Consider the following 23711-nt stretch of genomic DNA (forward strand, 5'->3'; position numbering starts at 1 on the left):
ACACTGGACTCAGGAGGGGAGGGAACTCAGCGGTAATGTGATGCCATAGGCGCCACCCTCCAAATAGGGTTGCCAGTTTCCATCTTCCCCCCAGGGGGGATTTGGGGGGCGTTCTGGGAGGCTGATTGGTTGGGGAAACAGTGGGCGCCCCACATGCATCACATCTAGTTTCCACACATGCAGGGCAGGAGTGGGCGCACCCTGCTTGAAAAGAGGGGGCACCCTCTGCACCTGCTCTGCAAGCTGCGAATTTGCGGCTTGCGGAGCAGGCACACAGGGTGCCCGCTGTTTTCAAGCTGGGCTGCGGACGACTGTTGGGGGTAGGGTTGCCAAGTCCATCTTCCACCCCCAGCGGGGGACTTTGGGGGCATTCATGGAGGGGACGGGGCATACACGACGTGATGACGTCACGTTGGGGACATCCGCCACCCCTCCCACCCACGCGCCAGATCTCCAGAAACGGCAGTTCCCTGCACTTAAAGGAGCCGGCGTTTCCCTTTTAAGTGCAGGAGCCAGCGTTTCCCCTTTAGGAGCAGCCGCGTTTCCCTTTTAAGTGCACGAAGCTGGCATTTCCCTGCAAGCCCGATCTCAAGCGGAGATCGGGCTTGGGAGGAAACACGGGTTCCACACACTTAAAGGGAGAGAGAGGGGTGGCTGTGGGTGTTGGGGGCGGCGCTTCCCCGACGGCCATCTGGCCAGCGGTGGGTATAACCCCCCCCAAAACGGGGGACCCTTGGCAAACCGGGGGGGGGTTGGCAGCCCTAGTTGGGGGTGGGGCTTTCCCCTGCCAGCCACCTGGCCAGTGTCTGGGAGGAGCCCCACAAATTGAGGGATCCCTGGCTTCCCTACTTCCAAAGCTGTGATTTCCTCCAGGGGAACTGATCTCTGTAGTCTAATGATGAGTTGTCATTCAAGGAGAACTCCAGGCCCCACCTGGAGGTTGGTAAGCCTAGACATGTGATGTATTCTGAGTCATGGAGTATTTTTATATTGTGTTTGTTTCCAGTTACATGGCCCTGAACATAAAAATATGCGGTCTGCCATAAGTTGCAGCATGACCTCATTGGGCTTGGCCGGCACTTGGTTGCTTGCCCCACATCCAAAATAGGCCTTGCCTCCATTTTGAAATCAACCTATGGCACCTCACGGCAATCAGGAATAATGTTGGTAGGTTTGGAATTTGGGTTTGAACCCTTCATGCAAGTTTAAAATGTAAGAGATTCAGTCATGCAATTTCCATAGGCTTGAATTTCCAGGGTTATATTTTATAGTTGTAATCCCACATATCGGAGGTGTGTGGAATGGTACAGTGTAGCCCAATCTCATCAGATCTTGTAAGCTAAGCAGGGCCAGTACTTGGACAGGAGACCATCAAGGAAGGCTCAGCAGAGGAAAGCAACGGTAAACCACCTCTGCTTCTAAGTTGCCTTGAAAGCCCCGTGCTGAAGTAGCCGTAAGTCGGTTGCGACTTGATAGCACTCATGTACTTAATCTATACATTAACCACCAAACCTACATTTAAATAAGCTTAGCACTGATAACAGTTTCAGCATGTGGCAGCTACCTACAAGAAAAGTGTAGGCCCCTCGTCAGCAACTAGATTTTCGATGGCTGCTCTGAGAATGAAGAAAGACGTAGAGGGTCAAGAAGACCCTGTTTCCTTTATCAGCCAAAGAGGCCTACTTGCAGGTCCTGGTACCATAAATGCCTTTCCCTCTTTTACCCATGACTGTTTACTTGGCTAGCAATTGGTGCCACATTCACTGCAAGTTTCTGCTATGGGAGAGTTCTGCACAGGAGAATCCCATGTTCGCAGTGTGTGTGTGTGTGTGTGTGTGTGTGTGTGTGTGTGTGTAAAGTGTTGTCAAATCATAGCCAATTTATGGTGACCCCAGCAAGGGGCTTTCAAGGAAAATGAGAAGCAGAGGTGGTTTGCCGTTGACTTCCTCCGCTGAGCCTACCTTGATGGTCTCCCTTCCATGTACTGACCCTGCTTAGCTTCTGAGAACTGATGAAACAAAGCTATACTATGTCATCTTCCCTCCCTCTGTTTCCAGTTTAGCTTAGTACTGAAGTCTTCTTAAGAACATGGATGATAGATGATGTCTAAGGGAAAAAAACCTGCCCCGTGTGGTCTCCACCGGCATGCTTGGGCTTTATACACATAGCCTGTGCAAGTGGGTGGTGTGGAGGCCACAGTAGGAAATAAGCCAGGGTCCCCAACCTTTGGTCTTCTGATATAGCGTGGTGGGCACAGCAACAAAATGGCTGCCACAGAAGGCAGAGCCAGTCACAAAATGGCTTTCACAGCTCACCTTCAGTCATACAGTGAAGATCCTTGTTCTGTGGTGGCACAGCCAGATATGCACAACTAATCAAATCTCCAGTGGCCAATCAGAGAAGCCTTGCTGGGCAAAAGCTCCAACTGGCCCCCAATCACTATCTAGAAATAGCTGGCGGGCACCAAAAAGGGATTCAGCAGGCCCCAGGGCACTCACAACCACCACATCGGGGACCCCTGATGTAAGCAGAGACATATAACAATATACCCTTTAGATTGTTCTTGCGATGTGCTTGAAACAGTAACCCCCAACATGGCACCTACAGGTGTGCTTCCTAGCACCACCTTGCTTCTTTCCCCAGAGTACCTAATCTCCTAACCAAAGAGTTAATTCTGACTTTTCTCCATTTCATTGGAGTAGGAGACACTTAAGAAGAGCCCAGGAGGCATCATTGTTGTGTCATTTGAAAATGACTTCCTCTGTCAATTGGGCCCAGCCCCTGTGGCAGCTGTTTTGTGATTGGTTCCCCTCCCCCTCAATCGCTTGGTGGGTGCCATGTTGGGGACCCCTTTCTTAGGGGATTATTGGTGAATGTATCATCTGATCTAACCCTTGTATGGAGATAACAGCAAAACCAAGGAAATGATAGCTATAAAATTAAATTTAAAGCCTTACCACTAATATGAGCCTCAAAGGTTGCGGCACTACCCTCCAGTGCCACAACGCTTTGTAGCGGCTGCGTAAACGTTGGCGCTTTTGTCGTCATCTTTATAGGCACTCTGAAAAGAAAGACAGAAATAAAAATTGGAGGTGAGATGTCCTTCAGTTTTCTAATCTAATCTAATCTAACAAACGCCAGGTGACACTTTCTGTTGCCTGTTACCTGAAACAATTTATAATCTCATTGCCTTTGACTTGGGGGACTTGATTCAGTCAAATTTTTAACAATCACTTTGGTATTTGTTTGTGGAGGAGGATTAGCTCACAAATACCTTCAACACATAAAAGTACACCAGATTTGGTGGATAATCGTGTAGCGTAATTATTGCTCCAGCACAAACTTTACTTCAGATTTAGTAAAGTCGATAACAATTGTCAGTGTCTTGAAGGGAGCCATGCGTTGATATGATTGTGTTAATTAGGAACCTTCTGTCTAATGTGGATTCTGCCACTTCTTTACTTTAAGACCTTGGCTGCATCACGTAGCTCTTTACCAATCCAGACGTGAAAAAGTGTGACATAAAAATATCATCTTTAAAACTTAGAAACTGTCTGAAACACTGCTATCATTTCCTCTCTTGTTGAATGGAATCTCTCCTTTAGATAGCAAGCATAACATATAAGTGGCATTTTAGAAGGGTAAAAAAAGTTTATTTTAGAATGTGGAATACATTTTCCTTAATATGAAAAGTACACAGGACAAAAACCAAAGTAAAAGGTAAATGTAAGCAGCATAATTGACTCTAGGTTATAGAAAGTGAAGGCCAACTTTGAAATATGAGCTAGGCTATAAGATAACAACTGACATTGATGGTTTGAACAACTGCAGGAAGGTGTAAAACCTGCTCGCCCCCCCCAAAAAAAGTTTGTTGATGTGACACAACGCCTTTACTCTCTGCTGCACTGCAGAAGAGAATACATATACATAAAATAATCATCCAAATGATTGCAATAGAATATTTGTTCATATAGGATACCTACAACTTTAATATTAATATTATAACATCTCAGCAACACTAACTTGGCTACACAATCTGTCGAGAAGAAAGGTCAGTGTACTGACATCTATCATAAAGTGGTAGACGCAAGTGTCAGAGGTTGCCATTGAGTCTGTCACCAAAGAGAACATTTAATCTCCGTCTAGAGATTGTTCTTCATTTTGGAAATGGACACATTGCCAAGTAAATTCATCATATTCACAGAGAACTAAGATTCTTTTTATTTTGGTGGCCTATGGCCTGTTTTGGTAGGACACCTTTGCAATGTCTGTGATTATGAATTCAGACAGTAGAAGTTCATCTGGATAAAATAATTAAAAGGTACTTTAGTGTTACGAACTGCTCATCTTGTTGCCTTTTAGGATGTATATGGACAGCATACATTCCTTGCAATCTGGTTCCTGATTTCTTCAAAGCACTATAAATTGCTTTACATTAATCAGTTGACCTTAAGGTGCATTTTGCTCATTTGGTTTCATTATTTGGTTTTTTAAAAATTGATGCAAATGCCACCCAAACCCAATCTCCAGATCTCCATTGGTCATGGATATTTTAGACATCAAAATGTTTAAATATCCTTAGCATACAGGGAGTGTTTCTTGTTTTCCCAATTGTGATCTTATATGGCTTTTGTATTATTAGTATTGCCAAAGGTATGCCGCTGAAATGTCACATTCCAAAAATAACCCCCCTGCTCTTGACTGACAGCAGGCAAGTGGTCCAGGCCAGCTGGGTAACAGATACCCACGCAGCTGATTCCCTTAAAAAGTCATCATCACCCCGGCCAATACCATGTGGGCTTTATCAGAGCTATTCTGGGAGAGTCTCCATTTATCGGTAAGTAATATAACCTTGAGCACTCCCTGCAAGCATTAAAACCTAGCCAGACATTTGCAATGAACATTTCCCCCCAGACATCTGAAATAGCACCCTCAAAACCCATTTAAAGAACTATTAGCCAAGTATTGCAATGACCTAAATATTCACAGTCAACCAGGCAATGCTGATGACAAACTTGAATGCCGGTTTAAAAGAACTACACAGAATTGCTATCTCTACCTCCCCCTCAACCCCAAATGTTATCTAGCAGCTATACTTAGGTACATGCAGGATATAGCAATGGTTTGCTTGACAAAGAGACAAGAGTCCAGTAATTTACAGACATGCTACTAACCTGGTTTCACAAGAGTGCCTAATTGGAGTGGGCTGAGCCCAAACGGCAGTTCCTTAAACGACGTCCTTATCCAGAGTATGGTTTTAGACAATCCCAACATGAGAATGATTGAGCCTCTACCCATAAAAAAAACAAAACTACACAGTCAAGACAGTGTAGTTTTGCTTTTTCTTTGCAATCCCTACACCCGAGGCGAGGCTGGGAATGCACGACTGCTCAGAAGTGCTAACATGGTCGTTTTGCTTTTTATACCCCAGATCTGCTGACCATTCTGCCTCCGGCACCTCGGCGTCTCTTCTGATTGGCTTCCCCAAAGGGGGGGGGGAGCCTTGGGAGAGAGGATCCACTTTATGCAATAGGCCACCTGTTTGCTGTGATCGACAGGGCTAATTTTGGACCCTGAAGAGAGGCCGCACGCCGAAGAAAGCAACCAGTCTGTTCAGGAAAAAGAGTTGAGTGGGAAGCACAGTTATTGTATCTGGTGCTGCTAAGTGGTTTGTGTCCTAGATATAAGGGGGAAATGGGGGAGTAACAAAGAAAAGGGGCGGGGGAGTGCCCCTTTTTATTTTTTATTTATTTTATTTTATTTATTTTATTTGAAGGGCAAGAAGAGTCAACTCAATTATGGCCCCTGGCAGTGCCAGTCAAGGAAAACCTTACCGTGGCCTCCGTACAAACAACCAGACTTGCACCAAATGTAACTGTCAATCTCCAGATCAAACAAGTAAACCATCTCACGCTATTTGGCTTTATTAGACTGTATATGTCGCTTCCGCTTAATAAAGGATACTGATGCTTGCGTAATGTCGAAAAGAGTGGAATCTTTTCCGGAAAATAACTGAGGTTTTGCTTCCGAAATGACTTGACTAAACCATGTACTGCCTTTGTTCAGAACATCTGCAGTGCTACTAACGGGGACCCCTGGCCAACCATGGAACATTAAGTTGTCCTTGTAAATATCTGAATATCTAAAAGATGGTCCCTCTCTCCATGTCCCGTCTTGACACGTGTGTGTGTAAAGTGCTGTCAAGTCGCGGCAAGGAGCAAGCTGGTGGGCCAAAACGAAGAAGCTGGGCCCTAGCATGGGCTTCCTCATATAGCCCTCGCAGGCCTGCCCCCTGCCCTCTCACCACAACTCCCCACCTGACAAGGTAGGCCATGCAAACCAACCCGGCCCACCCCCACCCTGCCGAAAGCTGCGATGTGGCCGGGCCCGCCTCCATCTGACCTCCCCCGCCTCCTGCACCACAATGCCGGTGGAGGTAAGTCTGAGCTGTGCTTTCAAGGCAAGTGAAAAGCAGAGGTGGTTTGTCAGTGCTTCTCTCTGAAGAGACTTCCTTGATGGTCTCCATTCCATGTGCTGACCCTGCCTTAGCATCTGAGATATGATGAAATGAGGCTATACCATGCTACCTTCCCTCCCTCTTGACACATAAGGCAAGTAAAACATTTAGAATTTGGTTTATCCAGATAATATTTCGCAAACAAAAACATTTTTAAGATGTTTCATAGTAGTGAATATTAAGGGTGTACCATAAAGGATTATTATGGTGGTGGTGGTTAATAGAATAGCTTCAAATGGCCTAAACCAGTAGGGTGGGTTAGCAACTGTAAGAGAACATCCAAAGCAAATCCTACAAATATCTCCTCCCCTGCAGTGAGACTCGTGTTTTCCAACAGTGCCTACTATGTACCCACTAGCTATTGCACTGCGTTTGATAATCTAAGGGCCATTCTATACTTGACAGTGATAAACTTGTCTCTTTAAATAAGGCTGTTTCCCAATAATATATAAAATGGGGGGACAGGGTTTGATTTAAAGGACAAATGTGTTAGGTAGGGTTGCCAACCTCCAGGTGGTACCTGGAGATCTCCTGCTGTTACAGTTGATCTCCAGATGACCAAGATCAGTTCTCCTGGATAAAATGGCTGCTTTCAGTGGTAGACTCTAAGGTATTATACCCTGTTAATGTCTCTCCCCTCCCCAAACCCCGCCTTCTTCAGGCTCCACCCCCCCAAATCTCCAGGTACTTCCAAATCCAGAGGTGGCAACCCTAGTGTTAGGATCCTCCTAGTCTGTGGTGTACTGCCTAACAACAGATCCCCAAAGTCCTTTTCTCCCCGCTGTGCTCTGATAGCAGAAGAGAACTCAGCTGGCAGAAAAGTAACACTGAGGGGAGGCTGCAGGAAAGTAAGCGGCAGCTGGCGATAGGAGCGCATGCTCATTGAGTGCCCACACATGTACCGTTGTATTTGTGATGGGCCATATCTACATTTAAAGAGACTGGTTGGCTGTTGTCAAGACTACTTGTATAAGTTTATTGTCTTATCCATAGGCTAATGTCTAATTTGTCATGTCTAATTTGGCTCTAGCAAAAGACCACTTCTTATGTTTCTGGCAATCTAATCGCACGTAAGGGGAGACCACACTATGTACAATCCTGCCTCTGTGCTTGGCAGCCATTTTGTGTGACTGGAGTAAAGGGCTCTTTTTCCGGCATCCACAACAGAATTGGAAACATAGATATTTTATAAAAATATACAACGTCTAGGGAGACTAGGGGGCCAGGATATGGGCACTAGCCATTAGCAATGTCGTGATGTCACTTCTGGGGAAACCCAGAAGTGATTTCATCCCCCTTGAGGAATTGCTGGGAACTCTATGGTAAAACCATAGCTTCCAGAGATTCCTAGAGAGGACTGGTATCACTTCCAGTTTTCCCCAGAAGTAATGTCACACCATCAGCCTGGTGGCCATTTTTTAATTTTGAAAACGAGCCAGGAGTGAGGGATCTCCCACCCTCAGTGAGGACTTCTCAAACCTGACCTTGCCATATTCACAGAAAATGGCAACCACGTGTATCAGGAAGATTGCAGGTAAGCAGGGCTATTTTTGGGCAGGAACACACAGGAACGGAGTTCCGGCTGGCTCCCAAGTTCGCCACGCCAGGCAGGAACTCATTAGCATAATAGGCCACACCCAACAGCAGAAACTCATTAGGATTGGCTACATTAGGGGTGTGTGGCCTAACATGCAAAGGAGTTCTTGCTACAAAAAAAGCCCTGGGTTTTTTTGACAACAAACAAGGTAAACAGAATAAGAAGCAACAGGTGGGTGTGGCTGGATGACCACACTTCTGGTAACATGGGGGTGTGGCCTAATGTGCTAATGAGCTGTGCTGTCGGGTGTAGCCTAATATTCTAATGAGTTCCTGCTGTTGGGTGTGGCCTATTATGCTAATGAGTTCCTGCTGGGTTTTTTTCTACAAAAAGAGCCCTGCAGGTAAGTGTGTTATCTCCATACACAAGGTTGGTGCACCAAGATTGTAATGACTCAATAGGGCAAAAGTTTGAGAAGGTTAATGATAATTAGTGATTGCAGTGTCTGAAACACTTCAGGTACATTATCTTGTAGAGAAAAGGAAGTGGTACTTTTCCCCCACCATAGAGAACAATGGAGGGGATGGGGGCAATCTGTTTGGGGGCCCATAAAATTGGACCCCCTGGTTCAATGTTCCTGAAACGTGGCAGATGTCTTGGGGAGAGGCTCCAGCAGCTACCCTGCGATTTTGGAGCCTCTCCCTCAAACCCCCTCTCCTCCAGCCCCCAGAATATACCCTATGTTTTCGCCATTGACTTCAATGGCCCATAGGATATTAATGGGGCAAACTGTGGGAAGTCGGTTCAGATCAGAGAATCCGATTCGGCCCGCAGCAGCCTGAAAGGGGCCCGAATGGGCCATTTTCGGGGGTGCATTCGGTTAAGACGAACCGAATGCACATCCCTCCAGCAGCTGGCTTGCTCGAGCTCACTACAGCTGCGGGGATCCTGAGCAAGCCAAGGGAAGGGAAGGTGGTTTAAACCGCCTCTCCTTCCCTCCAGCAGCCGGCTTGCTCGGGTTCCCCAGCAAACCAAGGGAAGGGAAGGTGGCAGAGCAGCTGGAGACATTGAGCCTCAGCTCCACAAGTAATGAGCACCCGAGCCCCGCCCCCAGCAGCCCTCAGGCCGGAGCACCTGGAGCAGTCTTGGGAGGCGGATTGGCAAAAAGCAAAACCAAAAGCGCAGGAACTCGAGAAAACTCCAGGATTGGAGCTGGTTCCTCTTCCACAGCCCAAAATGCGACCCACGAACCCTGAGCTTGCTTTTTCTCATTTGCGAGTCTGGCCTCCGCACTCCTTTAACGAGGCAGCCCTGAAGCTTGGGGCGGCGGGAGTCTCTTTACACGCAGCTTGTGTGGCTGGCTGAGTGCCTCTTCTGCTTGCCCACCTCTCGCCTCTGCACCTCATCTTCTGCCAGGCATGGAGGAGCCCAGCTCGCCCAGGCTTCTTGCCTCCTGCTGCCTTGGCCCTCTGGTGCACAGGTGAGTTGGCCCGGGGTCACTCAGCCAGCAGAGTGAGAATACAAACCTGGGTCTCCCCACATCAATCTGCAACTCTGACCACTGTGCAGTGCTGCCTCTACTGATCTGTAATGTTCCAGAGGTGTTGTAATGTAATACTCAGTTTCTCAAATGAGTGTATGCCTGTCTGTTGGTCCACTTAGGAGTCTTGATCCTGGTTGTGTGGTGGGCTAGTTGTGGCAAATGGTAGGGAAGCTCAGTATTTCTGTATACAGTTGTAGGGGCTTTATTGCAATGTGGTATGGCCTGATATTATGTTCTTATTCCAGTGTGGGGTGTGTGTGGGGCAATGGAAGCTGAGTGATAGGGTCTCTCCAAGTGATTGCCAGAAGTGAGATGCGTCCTGGTCTTGTGTCTTACAGATAATCTTACAAATAGTCCTTTGCATTTATATCATGCTTTCAACTTTAAAAGGATCATAATGCTGATTGTGTGAACTTAGGCAAATCACGAGAGGTAGAGCAGGAAGGGTTGCATCAGTGCTTAGTTCTTGTGGCCCTTTCTTACACGCCCAGGGAAATGCTGATTGCCACTTTGGGGCCAGGAAGCAATTTTTCTCCAGGCCAGTTTGGCCCCCAGTGACCCTGGAGGTTTTTTAAAATCATATTCTGGGCGTGGAACAGGGGTCACTGGAGTGTGTGGGGGGTATTGGTGAATTTCATGCATCGTGCAAGGGGTTGGACTAGATGACCCTGGAGGTCCCTTCCCACTCTATGAGTCTATGATTCTATAATTCACCTAGGCTGGCTGTGGGCATGCCAGCACCTCTGTCAGGCAGAAGCACCTGAGATCCTCCCTCTCCCCTTTTCCTTCGCCCGACTTGGAGGCAAAGGGAAGGGAGAGGGGGGAAAGAATGGATCCCAGGTGCTTCTGCCTGTCAGAGGGGCTGGTGCACACTTCCGGTGATGTCAGGGGGTGTGGCATATGCTAATAAGGTATGCTAATGAGCTCCTGCAGCTCTTTTTCTATGAAATGACCCCTGGCCAAGATAGATGTTCCCAAAAAATGGTCCCCGTCGGCATCCGGCATAGTTAGTTCATATTATCCAGTTCAGTTAATGTTGGTTGATGTGGTTGATGTAATTGATGTTATTAGTGGTGACTCCTAGTCGAAGGCCTGGTGGAAGAGCTCCGTTTTACAGGCCCTGCGGAACTATAAAAGGTCCTGCAGGGCCCTGATGTCCTCCGGGAGCTCATTCCACAAGTGTGGAGCCACCACTGAGGAGGCCCTCGCCCTGGTAGAGGCCAGTCTGGCATCTTTCGGTCCAGGGAGGGCCAAATGATTTTGTGACCCTGACCCAGTGGCTAATAGCCACTGATGGACCTCTGCCCCATATGTTTATCTAATTCACTCTTGAAGCCGTCCATGCTTGTAGCTGCCACTTTCTTTGACAGTGAATTCCACATGTTAATTACTCTTTGGGTGAAGAAGTACTTCCTTTTATCTGATCTACACCTACTCCTCATTAATTTCATTGAGTGCTCACAAGTTCTTGTATTGTGAGAAAAGGAGAAAAGTATTTCTTTCTCTACCTTCTCTATTCCATGCATAATTTTGTAAAACTCTATCATGTAACTGGTTATCAATTGTAGAATACACGAAGATAAGAAAAGCTGGGTTGGATCCCACCAAATTTTCTGCTCAATCTCACCCAGTTCTCCTCTTTATTACAGCTCCCAGCCCATGTTTTTTGTCAGTACAGTATTATGATGATTAGCACAGGGGGTTTTTTTGGTGGTCAAAGAGTACACCCTCCTTTCTTTTTCTGGTTGGATCCAACCCAGTATGTTCTGTAATAAAATTAAACTGCTGGATCCATTTAATCTGAGGAGATTGTATTTGTTATTATTGGGGTTGTCAACCTCCAGGGGATGGCTGGAGATCTCCTGAGATTATAACTGATCTCCAGGTACCAGAGATCAGTTCATCTGGAGAAAATGGCCACTTTGGAAGGAGACCTCTATGGCATTAGACCCCACTGAAGTCCCTCCCCTCCCCGAATTCTGCCTTCCTCAGGCTTCACCGTCCAAATCTCCAGGCATTTCCCAACCCAGAGCTGGTCACCCTAATTATGACATACAAGTCTTTGGAAACAACACAGTCTCAAGCATACTGAGGGCTCAGATTTTTATAAGTCTTGAAGACAGTTGAGAGGAAAATGGCTGCCTTTCCTAAGGCATAGCTGTCTTCCTAGAATACAGCATTTTCCCCTGTCCTTGAATTTAGTAGCTCAACAGTTCATCTAATAAAAGGAGGAATGACTTAACATATTTTTAATGTTTAAGGTGGGTTTATATGTGGAAGAGGTGGAATTAGGTAATGGGCATTCCAGCTTACTGCATCTACCCTGAGTTAAAAATAAAATATGTCAGCTTCTTAGGAACATTTGTCTTTAACGACACAGTGATGAAAATGTGCAATAAGAAATCTGTCGGTGGAACATGAATATCATGACTTGAAATTCAAATTTTCTTTCTCATGTTCGTTGCTTTGCCAAGAAATTGACTCTTCTGAGGAACAAAACAACAACAACAACAACAAAAGGAAGAAGAATAGTCTCTTTTCCCGTCTATTATTTGGATGCACATATCAACTTTCTGGTGTTTTCACAATATATAGGAAGGGGGGAAATTGAATTTGCAGTATCATTTTCAAGCAAATAATTTATTTCTCTACTTATAGACAGGTTACATTTGACTTTTTAGTTTATTTCTCATTACACAGTTATAAGGAATGTGAGCAGGTCTCATTTTATGCTTTTGCAGAAGAAAGAATATAGGAAACAGCACAACGTATTTGGAGGCCAGATATCTTATGCAACACACAAGTCAAACCCTTTATCATATGCTTACACAGAGAAAGTCATGTAAACAACCATAAAGGCAGACCTTCTACAGTTTTTCTCATCTCATTCCTGAAAATCAGCCATTTTGTAGAGAACAAGCTCTTATACTTTTTGTGGTAACAACTCTCAGTGTGCCTTCTCACAGATGAACACATTTTCCTTCAGCAGCCTCATTAAGGGGCAGAAACTCCAAATGCTATCGTCTCTCAGGGATGTTGCTGGAAGCAGGACCCCTGGTTGAGTTCGCAAGCCCCCGGATGGGGAGGGGCCATGGCTCAGTGGTAGAGCATTTGCTTGGCATGCAAAAGGTCCCAGGTTCAGTCCCCAGCATTTCCAGTTAAAAGGATCAGGTAGGAGGTGATATGAAAGACCTCTACCTGAGACCCTGGAGAGCTACTGCCAGTCTGAATAAACAATACTGACTCTGCTGGATCAATGGTTTGATTCAGTAGAAGGCAGATTCATATGTGTTCCCCCCTTTTTCCTGTAGAAGTAGGAACTTTCCATGCATGAAGTGATGCCATTATGTGAGTTTCCTCAGTCCATCAACCAATGATGTGGAATGGGAGCAGGAAAACTTAGACCGTGATACTGTCATGTGACAATAAGAGTGTCCCTACATGTTATAAAAAAGAAGAGAACAAAACACAAGGGTATCATTCGAGGGGTCCATTCCCAGAGCATACATAATGTACAGTTTTAGATTGTCCTGAAATTTTGAGAAGCCGAATGTGAGGATCAGGATAGGTACTCTCTTCTTGGAAAGGAACGTTGAAATAAATACATTACTGGAAGATCACATTTTGGTGGGGTCCTCTTGTATAGCATATATGGAATAACAGCTGTCCTAGCTCTCATTTGTTCTATATTTTCATATGTGTAATTTGACTGGGAATCTTGATATCCATTGTTTACCAAGAACTGGAAGAAGCCAAATTTTCCTCCTTAGTTCTTCTTCATTTAAAATGAGGAAGACTAAAGCTGTACCACATGGCCTGAGAAACACAACACAGGAAGATTTAGGTATGTGAACTGTACCCCAGCACTTTTATGGCCTTATAAGGGATCTTGGTGATTCATCAATTAGATTTTCATTGGTATCTCTGAAATCTTGATGTCCCAAAAAACCAGCAGCCATGAGGTTCAAATTCCTACTACCCAATGAAACTCTCAAGTTGTCTTTGGACCAACAGCTACTTCTTTAGCCTAGCCAGTTTCCTAAGGCAGATGATGACATATTAATGTAAACCAAACAGGTAGGGATAGGGAAGGAAATATATGAAGGAATGATGGATGACTTGGGGGAGGGGCTGAAGAAACACTTATTCCGGGTGATAGTGTTCAAGCACTCTCAGCTTCTATGTGATTACTAAACACATGAGAAAACTGTAAAATATGAGACATCTGCTACATGGGAGTGTGGTAATTTCAAACCATTCTTGCAATATGATGAAGAACTCTTTGGGAAGCCAAATGTGAAAATCCTGGTGGCTCTGAAACTATTGTCTCAAACCGTATTTGTTCCTTAGGTATATCAGTCTACATCTTCCAACTCTTCTGCTGGTGGTCTTGATGTGGTTTTGGGGTGGTTAATGTGCGGCAGTAGGATTTTCTGTAGTCAAAAAGAAAGAAGCCTGGGTTTCTAGTACAACAGAACTAGAGATTGCTGACAAACATAAAATACTATAAGGGCGTAATTTCCCCCCCCCCGATCAGGGCCGGCCCCAGGTATTTTTGCACACTAGGCGGGATGCCGGGCACGCTGGGGGCAGGGCCACGGCCATACAAGGGAAAATTCTATGGTTTTCCCTTGTATGGTCGTGGCCCCGCCCCCAGCATGCCCGGTGTCATAACGTCACTTCCCTGTGACGTGCATGTGGTGTGCGCGCGCTTCGTGTGCGCGCGCGCACATGCCAGGATCCACCCAGGAGTCCCCCGCCAGCAAGGTAAGTCCCACTTGGCAACCCTAATCAGATGTCAACTACAGAACCTCATTTGACTTCATTTATGCCTTTTTTTCCTCCGCAGTGGGCTCCCAAAGCAGCCTACATTGTCCTCCTCTCCTCCATTTTATCCTCACAAGAACCCTTTGAGGAAGGTTAGGCTGAGAGTTTGTGACTGTCCTAAGAGGACCCAGCAAGCTTCCATGGCAGAGTGAGATTTCGAAGGTGGATCTCCCAGAACCTACTCCAACACTTTACACACTGCACAAGGCTGGCTCTCTTATGTACCAGATTCTGGCTATAGAACTTGCTGTGGAATCACTGTCAGCTAGGCCTCTGTCTAGGCCTGGCTGCCATGGGAGTGGGATGACTCTGAAATGTTAAGTTTCATTTCTGCTGTGTCTTCTCTATTTCTATTATCTCTGCTTGACCTTCAGTGCCTGGTGTAGTATTTCTTCTGGGAACTGAAGCTAGTTACTTTGGTGGGCTTCTACCTGACCCCTCATTGTCCCTGGGCTATCAGGGGGTCTCTTTGAGTAATGTATAACTGCTTGCTTCACGTGCTTTTATTCAGTTCTAACACGAGATGGTGAAGATATCTGCATACTATCAAACGTCTCAATAAACTTTACTTCTTTGAATGAAAGCTGTTGTGAACTGATTGCTGCAAGAGTCTGACAATCACAGTGTTGATTTATGGAAAGCAAGTTGTGTTTAAAAGTTCCTCTACTAGGTGACTTTAGCCTATCTCCACATTTTAGGATTAAAGAGGAAGGTTTCAAGGCAGATGAGTATAGTCTACAGGCAACCACAATACCTGCAAATTCAGTGTGGGATTCAAGGCATGTTCCAGACAAAAACGATACCAAAGTGGTTAACAATCTGGTTGTGCTTCTTGAATATGAAATACTCAGTGACATCCACAGTCTTTCATGTAGGGCTGCCAACTCTGAGTTGGGAAATTTGTGGAGGTTGGGGTGGAACTTGGGGAGGATTAGGGTTTTGGTTGGGATCTCAGTGGGGTATAATGCCACAGCCTCCAAATCAGCCATTTTCTCCAGGAGAGCTGATCTCTGAGGTCTGGAAATCAGTTATAATTTCAGGACATCTCTAGGTGCTACCTGGAGGTTAGCAAACCTAGCTGAGGGTGGCCTAGTTCTTACAATAGATGAGGGAGTAAACCTCCACCGGGGACTATATCCATTCAGACAGCAGCTGGGTCGTCACATGACTGATTGCTCCTCTGTATCTGTTCTTATTAACCAGAAACCCTCTCTAGCAAATGGCACCAACCTTTTCTTCAATATTGTGCTGTCTCCATAAGAGATCTGTACCAGCATTGCTGATCCTGATTTCTGAGATGATCTTAGCAGATACATTTTTATGAAATAGCGGCTATGATCCAAAGAGACCCCACAGAGGGAGCCAGCTGATTTCACCTTCTTGCAGTTGTCCTTTGTGATATACCAAATAATGCTCCCTATGGTCTTTCAGAGGTGGTCGTGAGGGAGGCACAAGTAGCCGTGCTGGGGTTTGAAAACACCGGTGCATGTGCAGAACATTGCACGTAGCCCCTTGGAACCTGGTAATTCTTGTTGGTTTGGCATTTGTTCTGATTTGTAAAAGAGCATGGTGCTAGAAGAAGAGGTGGAGGAGGAGGAGATTGGATTTATACCCCGCCCGTCACTCAGAGTCTCAGAGCAGCTTACAAACTCCTTTCCCTTCCCCTCCCCACAACAGACTCCCTGTGAGGTAAGTGGGGCTGAGAGAGCTCTTTCAAAAACTGCTCTTTCAAGAACAGCTCTGACAGAACTATGGCTTGCCCAAGGTAATGTAGCAGCTGCGAGTGGAGGAGTGGGGAATCAAACCCGGTTCTCGCAGATTAGAGTCTGTGCACTTAACCACTACACCAAACTGGAAGAGGGGCTGTATGAAAAGCTCTGACTTGTGTCCTACCACTCCACTCAGCAGTGTAAGTGGAGCCTTTCTCAACCTAAAGCTTTCCTCTAATGGAAGCAGCTCTCCCACTGAAGGAAAAGCCACTCCCATCAGAGGAAGTCACCTTAGGCTGGAGGAAGCTCTCAGCCTTTGCTGAGAAGAATGGTAGGACACAACCCTCTGAAAATGAAACCTCTGGATAGCTAAGTCTCATTCTGGGTATAAGCTTTCATGTGCATGAACACTTCTTCATGAAAGCCTTTAGGTAAAGGTAAAGGTTTCCCTTGCACAAAAGCCAGTCGAATCCGACTCTAGGGTGCGGTGCTCATCTCCGTTTCCAAGCCAAAGAGCCAGCGCTGTCCGAAGATGATTCCGTGGTCATGTGGCCGGCATGACTAGACGCCGAGGCGCACGGAACGCTGTTACCTCCCCACCAAAGCGGTACCTATTTATCTACTTGAAATTTCTTGCTTTCGAACTGCCAGGTTGGCATGAGCTGGGGCCAGAGACGGGAGTTCACTCTGTCATGCAGCACTCGGATCTCAAACTGCTGAATCTTCCAGTCTGCAGTTCAGTGTCTTAACCACTTGAGCCACCGCAGCCCTTTTTGAAAGCCTTTACCAAGAATTAAACTGTTGGTCTTAAAGGTGCCACTGAACTCAAACTCTGTTCTATTGCTTCAGGCCAACATGGCTACCCACCTGAATCTACCTGGACAGCTGCTGTAGTACTTGACAATCAAGAACCTCAAAGGTAAGTTAAAACACAAATAAAAGGCCAATAGTTAAAACTTAAGTATAGAATAATTATAAGTGAAATACATGTATTTATTGCAGAGACATTTAAAAACATACAAGGGCCCAAATCAAGCCTTATAACATGATAAAAGTGAGGAAACACTTATGACCTAATGCGTTTTGACCCAGTAGGGCCTTCCTCAGAGGTCAAACATTATAAGGTACATATAGGCTCCTGTTACAATCAAAAGGCTTTAAACAAGTTGGTATAGGACCAAATGATGAATTTTTCAATATGAAATCAAACGACACAAGAAAAATATTATTTGTGAGGCCTCCTTGATCATGTCAATTACGGATGCATACAAGCTGGGCAGTGTTGCATGTGCCTGCCTTCCAATTTTGGTCCAGAAAGTATGGGTGAAAACACCTAATCAGAGTCAATGTGCCTTCAGTATAGAGCAGACTCTGCAATAAATACAATTATGCTATATTTAAGTTTTAACTATTGGCCCCTTATTTGTTTTCTAACTTACCTTTGCAGTACTTGACAAGACAGAAACCATAAATTACCTTGTGGACCAGTTTTTAGTCATTTGCCTTTGACCTCTCAAACCCTGTGAATCCTGACCTTGCAATGCTTCAGGTACAGCAGTAGGCTTCATTTTCTCTGACAAATAGCCCTGTTCTTGCTTTGATTTAGTCTCAGTTAGGCTGGGGATCTGTACATTTGTATTCTTCTCTGAAACAAAATGCAGACGTCAGCCAGAGTGGGATCAAGGTCTCCATTTATTATACTAATGTATCTAATAATGTGTTCCTCGTTACCTATTACTCTTACGAAAGCCGAACAGAATGCCTTCCCGACTTCATTACTGGCAATGCAAATATATTTCCCAGCGTCGGCGAGGGATGCATTTCTTTTTAAAAGGTAGTAGGTGTCCCCTAATTTCTCAATCTGTAGAAGAATGAAATATCAACAGGGAGAGATGAGTAGAGAAAAGCAAGACATAGGAGGTCTTTACATGGAACATTTACAACACCTTCAGACGTACACTGATTTCTCTCGCTACCACTCTGACGCCGTCCTTTGTCCAAGTGACATTTGGCCTTGGCGTTCCATAGACTGTGCAGCGTAGGTTTAAATCCTCTCCCTCTTGCAGAGTTGTATGTCCAAATTTTTTAATGAAGTTTGGGTGCTTTCCTTGTACTAGGGGAGGAAAAAGATATATTCTGTTTGAAATCAGAGTTAAGGAAGTGAAATTCACTTTGGATTTGGACAAATAAGTCATAGCTGTAAGTGTAAAAGGTACATTTTTAGGGTTGCCAGCTTCCTTGGGGCCTGGAGATCTCCAAGAATCACAGCTGGTCTCCAGGCTACAGAGCTCAGTTCCCCGGAAGAAAATGGCTGCTTGGGAGACTGTGCCAAAGTCCCTCCCCTCCCTGGCTCCACCTCTAAATCTCCAGGAATTTCCCAACCTGGAGTTGGTCCTGGAGGTTAGCAAACATAGCTGAGAGTGGCCTAGCTCTTACAATAGATGAGGTAGTAAACCTCCACCGGGGACTATACCCACTCAGACAGCAGCTGGGTCGTCACATGCTCCTCTGTATCTGTTCTTATTAACCAGAAACCCTCTCTAGCAAATGGCACCAATCTTTTCTTCAATATTGTGCTGTCTCCATAAGAGATCTGTACCAGCATTGCTGATCCTGATTTCTGAGATGATCTTACTTCCTCTTCTGCCAGCAGCGGCTTTCAGTGATGAAGAAGCATCATTGGTGCAAAGGCAAGATGGGGGCGATTGCTCCTGCTGCCTCTTCCTCACTGCCACATGACTTCCTGTCCAGAAGGGTCCTGCAGTGTCCAGCACCAGCTTTTTGGTGGTCTCAGAGAGTTAGTGTGGAAATGGGGATGTGGGAAGGACTCCTTTCTTTGGACATCTTCTGTTTGCACATCATAGGATCCAGTCCCACAGGATCTTCACTTCAAAATATCATCAGTTTTAATCCTATAAAACATCCTTTACTTGTAAGTTCATGAGGGAGTCATCCAGCCATTATTATTCTTTCCTGAGCCCTCTGTGCTAGTCCCCACAAGGGTTGCCAACCTCCAGGAACTACAACTGATTTCCAGACTACATTAAATTACTTGTTATTTATTTAAGACAGTTCCAATTCTCCTGGAGAAAATAACTGCTTTGGAATGTGGACTGCATGGCATTACACCCTACCCAGGTCCCTTCCCTCCCTGAACCCCACTCTCCCAGGCTCCACCCCCAAATTTCCAGGTATTTTTGAACCTGGAGTTGGCAACTAGAAGGATCTTTTACCCTCATAATTAGGCTAGATTATTTTCTTTTTATCCTCAGCCCTTCCTTTCCACCAGTTTTTTAATACTCCAGTCAGGGGGAAAGGCAGGATGTGTAGAAAATATTGACTTTTATTTCTTAAGGACACACCAACACCAAACATTAACTAAAATTCACTCTCTTCCATAAGCTGCAGTGCCATTCCACTGGGGGAAGTACATGGTTGGATACAGGGCTTTTTTTGTAGAAAAAGCCCAGCAGGAACTCATTAGCACATTAGGCCACACCCCCGACAGCACATCTCATTAGCATATTAGGCCACACCCATGCCCTCCCTTGGTTTGCCCGAGTGTCCTGCGGCAAGCCGGCCAGGGAAGGCACGGGGAGGCATTTAAATGCCTCCCCAATCCTTCCAGGGGCTCCCCAGTCCGCCCGCCTCGGAGTCGCCGGGTGTGTGTGTCACTCTCCAGGCCTTCCCTCTGTAGCCACGCACACAGAGGTTTTGGCTGTAGTAGGTGTGGCCAGCTCTGAAGCCAGCCGGAACTCCGTTCCTGTGCGTTCCTGCCCAAAAATAGCCCTGGTTGGATACAGAACATTATGGCTATATGCTTCAGGTATAGCTGTAACTTCCCTGATTCTTGTGAAAGAATATATGACCACTAAATGGTTGGATACAGAACATTACGGCTATATGCTTCAGGTATAGCTGTAACTCCCCTGATTCTTGTGAAAGAATATATGACCATGAAGAATTGGAATGTTGTTTTAATTGCTGTTTTCACTGGACTGTTGTTTTAATTGTTGTTTTCATTGGAATGTTGTTTTAATTGTTTTGTCTATTTGTTGTAACCTGCCCTGAGCCCTGCAGTGCAGGGGAGGGTGGGATAGAAATCAATCAATCAAATAAATAAATAAGCATAATCGTTTCAGTGCTAATTGGCTACTACCAACTCCCGTGTTTGAGAACTGATAGAGATCATATTAACAAGATCAAGCTGCTGTTTTCTCCCTTTACTGAGGTACAGGCAATGCTGTAAAGGATAATCAGATGCCCTCACTGTTGATTTATGGCGCAAAGAAAGTTACTCTGTGTATGCATTTTCTCTACACTGGAAAGTGGTAAGCAGTCTGTTAATTTGTAATGAGAAATGAGCTCGAGTGTAAGAACTCACGACAGGTGCTTTGGCCTCAGAACAGATAAACCACAAAGCTCTGCTGAAAACTAGCAATAGGTTGGCAGGAAGACACCATGGAATTGTTGAACATTGATCACATTCCGTGTTGTGTTACATGGAATGGCTATTACTAGTCACAGCCATGTATGTGAACTTTACACACAGAGATAGATAGATCAAGTTGGGTAGGCGTGTTTGTCTATAGCAGTAGAAAAGTGTAAGAGTCCAGTAGCACCTTAAAGTCTAACAAAATTTGTGGTAGGGCAGGAGCTTTCGTGAGACACTGAGAAGTGGCTCATGAAAGCTCATACTCTACCACAAATTTTGTTAGTCTTTAAGGTGCTGGTACTCAGCACTAGTGAGTATAACCACAGGGGGAAAATAATATATATACACACACGCACGCACGCACACGCACATTATGAAATGATAAAAACCAAAAAAAGGACTAATTAATATGCTAGCTCAAATACATGTTGTTTACAACTAGGTTACCTCAGGAAAGGGCGGGAATTGTGTGTTGCTTGATCTGAGCAGCAGTTCTTTGACTCGAGCCTCAGGTACTGGCTGAGTGGGACAAGGCCTTCTGTGGGTGGGCTGCTCACTGTGAGCACCTTTTTCTGACAGGGCTCCTGTGACTTTAGCAGCCGGCTGAGAAGCAGAAAATCAAAAGGAGGAGAGTTTCCCAGCAGGTAGATTCAGTGCCACGGTTTCTGTAGTTTGTGTATTGTGGCAATTTTTTAAAAAGTTTAAAACCAGACAGATGGCTAGTCACAATTAGGAAATAGCATGTAGTGTATTCAAAGCTGCCTTGAATGCATGATATGTTGTGAAACATCTAATTGGAATGCTATGTAAAGCTTCGTCCTGGGCTAGGATCCAAATCCATCCAATCGTGTTACTAGCCCAGGAAGCATCTAACTAATCACCTTCTAGCAAGCTCCCTGAGCGGGAACATTCGTGATTGGTCCTTATGTGAGCAACCTTATTGGTTGGTATTTGTACAGTGGGTGTGGCTACATTAGCCGGGAATGTTTAAAAGCAGGACAGCTGCAATGTAAAGGCTGTTCTGGCTATCAGATGTTGATCCGTGTTGGAGTTGTGTTCGAGTGGAAGAATAAAGTTGTGTTCTCACTCTCCGACTTCTTTGTTAAGCAAGCGACTTAACATAACAAGTGGGGGCCCCCGTGAAATTCATGTGGGGGGAATCCTATCTCACCCCCATCACTGTCTGACATTACTCACCTTGGAGTCTGGCCACAGTGGTGTCAGCATCTGGGAGCTGCTCTGAGTGGTGATGGAGTCTGGGAGTGGCTCCCGATGTCCAATGCTTCCTGCCACGGCTAAGCAGAGAACAGCTCACAATGTCTACTGACATTGTGGCCAGGCCTGGAGTGGCTCCTAGCATCCACCACCAGACTCAGAGCGGCTCTCAGTGTCTGCAAATGCTGCAGCCAGGCCCAGTGGCAGCTCCCAGGCCCCACCACAGCTGGGCCTGGTGGGAGCTCCTGGGCTCCATTGCTGCTGCAGCCACCAGCAGGCTCCAGGGCAGCTTCTACCACCTGGCTCCAGGGCTCCGCCACTGCAGCCGGTGGTGGCAGGCCTCTTTCCCGCTTCCCAACAGTAAGTGCATTGTCTGTGCTTGTGCAGACTATGCTTTATTTAATTTGGGGGGAATTTAAACTCCCCAATGATTTTTTAAAAACTTCTCAGTTTTTTCTGCAAACCCAAAGAGTGATTAACACATGGAATTCACTGCCACAGGAAGTGGTGGCGGCTACAAGCATGGACGGCCTCAAAAGGGAATTAGATAAGCATATGGAGCAGAGGTCCATCAGTGGCTATTAGCCACAAGGTATAGATAGGGGCTCTGGGGCAAGTGATGCTCTGTCTTCTTGGTGCTTGGGGGGAAGTCAACAGTGGGAGGGCTTCTAATGTGGACCTCCTGATGGCACCTGGTATTTCTGGCCACTGTGTGAAACAGAGTGTCGGACTGGATGGGCCTTTGGCCTGATCCAACACTGGCGTCTCTTATGTTCTTATGTATCCCCCAAGTTCGCAGAAAAATCTGTTTTTGGTAAGTGTGGCCCTGATTTGTGGATGTAGATATTCACAGATGGGGGCCACACTTGGTAAATAGATATATAGATCAGAGTTGCTGGGGTTTCCCTCCCTCAACACAGAGGTAAGTTCAAGGGGTACAATCACTACTCCTAGATCCACTTAAAAACAGCACCAATTAGATTTCTACCTGTCCTGCAGGGGTTAAAGTGAGCCCTTCCAGAAGAAAATGCTAACAGTGCAATCCTAAGGAGAGATACACCTTCTAAACCCATGGACTTCGGTTGACTAAGAAGGGTGCAACTTTGCCTAAGATGTGCTTCGTGTTATCCAGGATGGGACTGGGAATGGGAAGGAATTGCTTCTGGGGGAGAGAAACAGGCTGGCTGGGTCTCCAAAACCAGAACAATTTCCTAGAGGCTTGTTCCTAGGCACAAGCACAATTACTAGTGTCAGAATTTATCCCTTTGTTGATTAATTTAATGAACATTTCATAATGTTGTTGTTCAGTTGCACAGTCGAGTCTGACTCTTTGCGACCCCATGGCACAATGCAAAATGCAATCTCTTAAACAAACAAACAAAAATCTCTCCTATATTCCTTTGTCGGAGAGAAGGTGCCAGAGGTATCTGTTGTATGCCATCAAATGAACCCTCAGCTATGCATCTAATAAAAGACTCGCACAGCCAACAGACAGCTTTCAGCAGTATCAACAGGAAGATCGATGGAAGGATGTCTTGTATGGGACAGACTTGACTGTCATAGGAGGGAAGAGAATATAAAACCGTGTGGTTTTTTTTTTTCATACCAGCTTCTCTTTGTAGCTGGTATAGCAAGACTGAATGTTTATAAAAACAAAACATTTAACACACACCCCTCACATCTTCAAAAGGACGGAACAAGTTCTTAGGACCAAAGAACTCCTTGAACACAGTAGTATACAGAATTTTCAAGGAAAGAACTCATAACTTCTTACTAGCCTTTATCCCAATCAGTAGCCATCAATTTCATTGTATCTGAGTTTTATCCTGATTCAGGTATCACACAAGCAGGGCTTTTTTTCTGGAGGAACATGCTAGAACAGAGTTCCAGAACCTCTTTGACAAAATTCTTTTAAAAATGTTTAAAAT

At 45.5% G+C, this 23711-nt stretch overlaps 1 protein-coding gene across 1 annotated transcript in view; it reads right to left on the minus strand.

The window, feature by feature from the left end:
• TTN (titin) overlaps positions 1–5373 on the minus strand; it is a 343112-nt gene extending 337739 nt beyond the window's left edge. Inside the window, 2 exon segments of the mRNA XM_015413748.1 lie at positions 2958–3061; positions 5175–5373. Of these exon segments, the coding sequence (XP_015269234.1) occupies positions 2958–3048 (91 nt within the window). The 5' untranslated portion in view covers positions 3049–3061; positions 5175–5373.
• Positions 5374–23711: the final 18338 nt, after the last annotated feature.

Source organism: Gekko japonicus, unplaced genomic scaffold (assembly GCF_001447785.1).
Source record: "Gekko japonicus isolate JY-2015 unplaced genomic scaffold, Gekko_japonicus_V1.1 scaffold743, whole genome shotgun sequence".
Lineage (NCBI taxonomy): Eukaryota > Metazoa > Chordata > Lepidosauria > Squamata > Gekkonidae > Gekko > Gekko japonicus.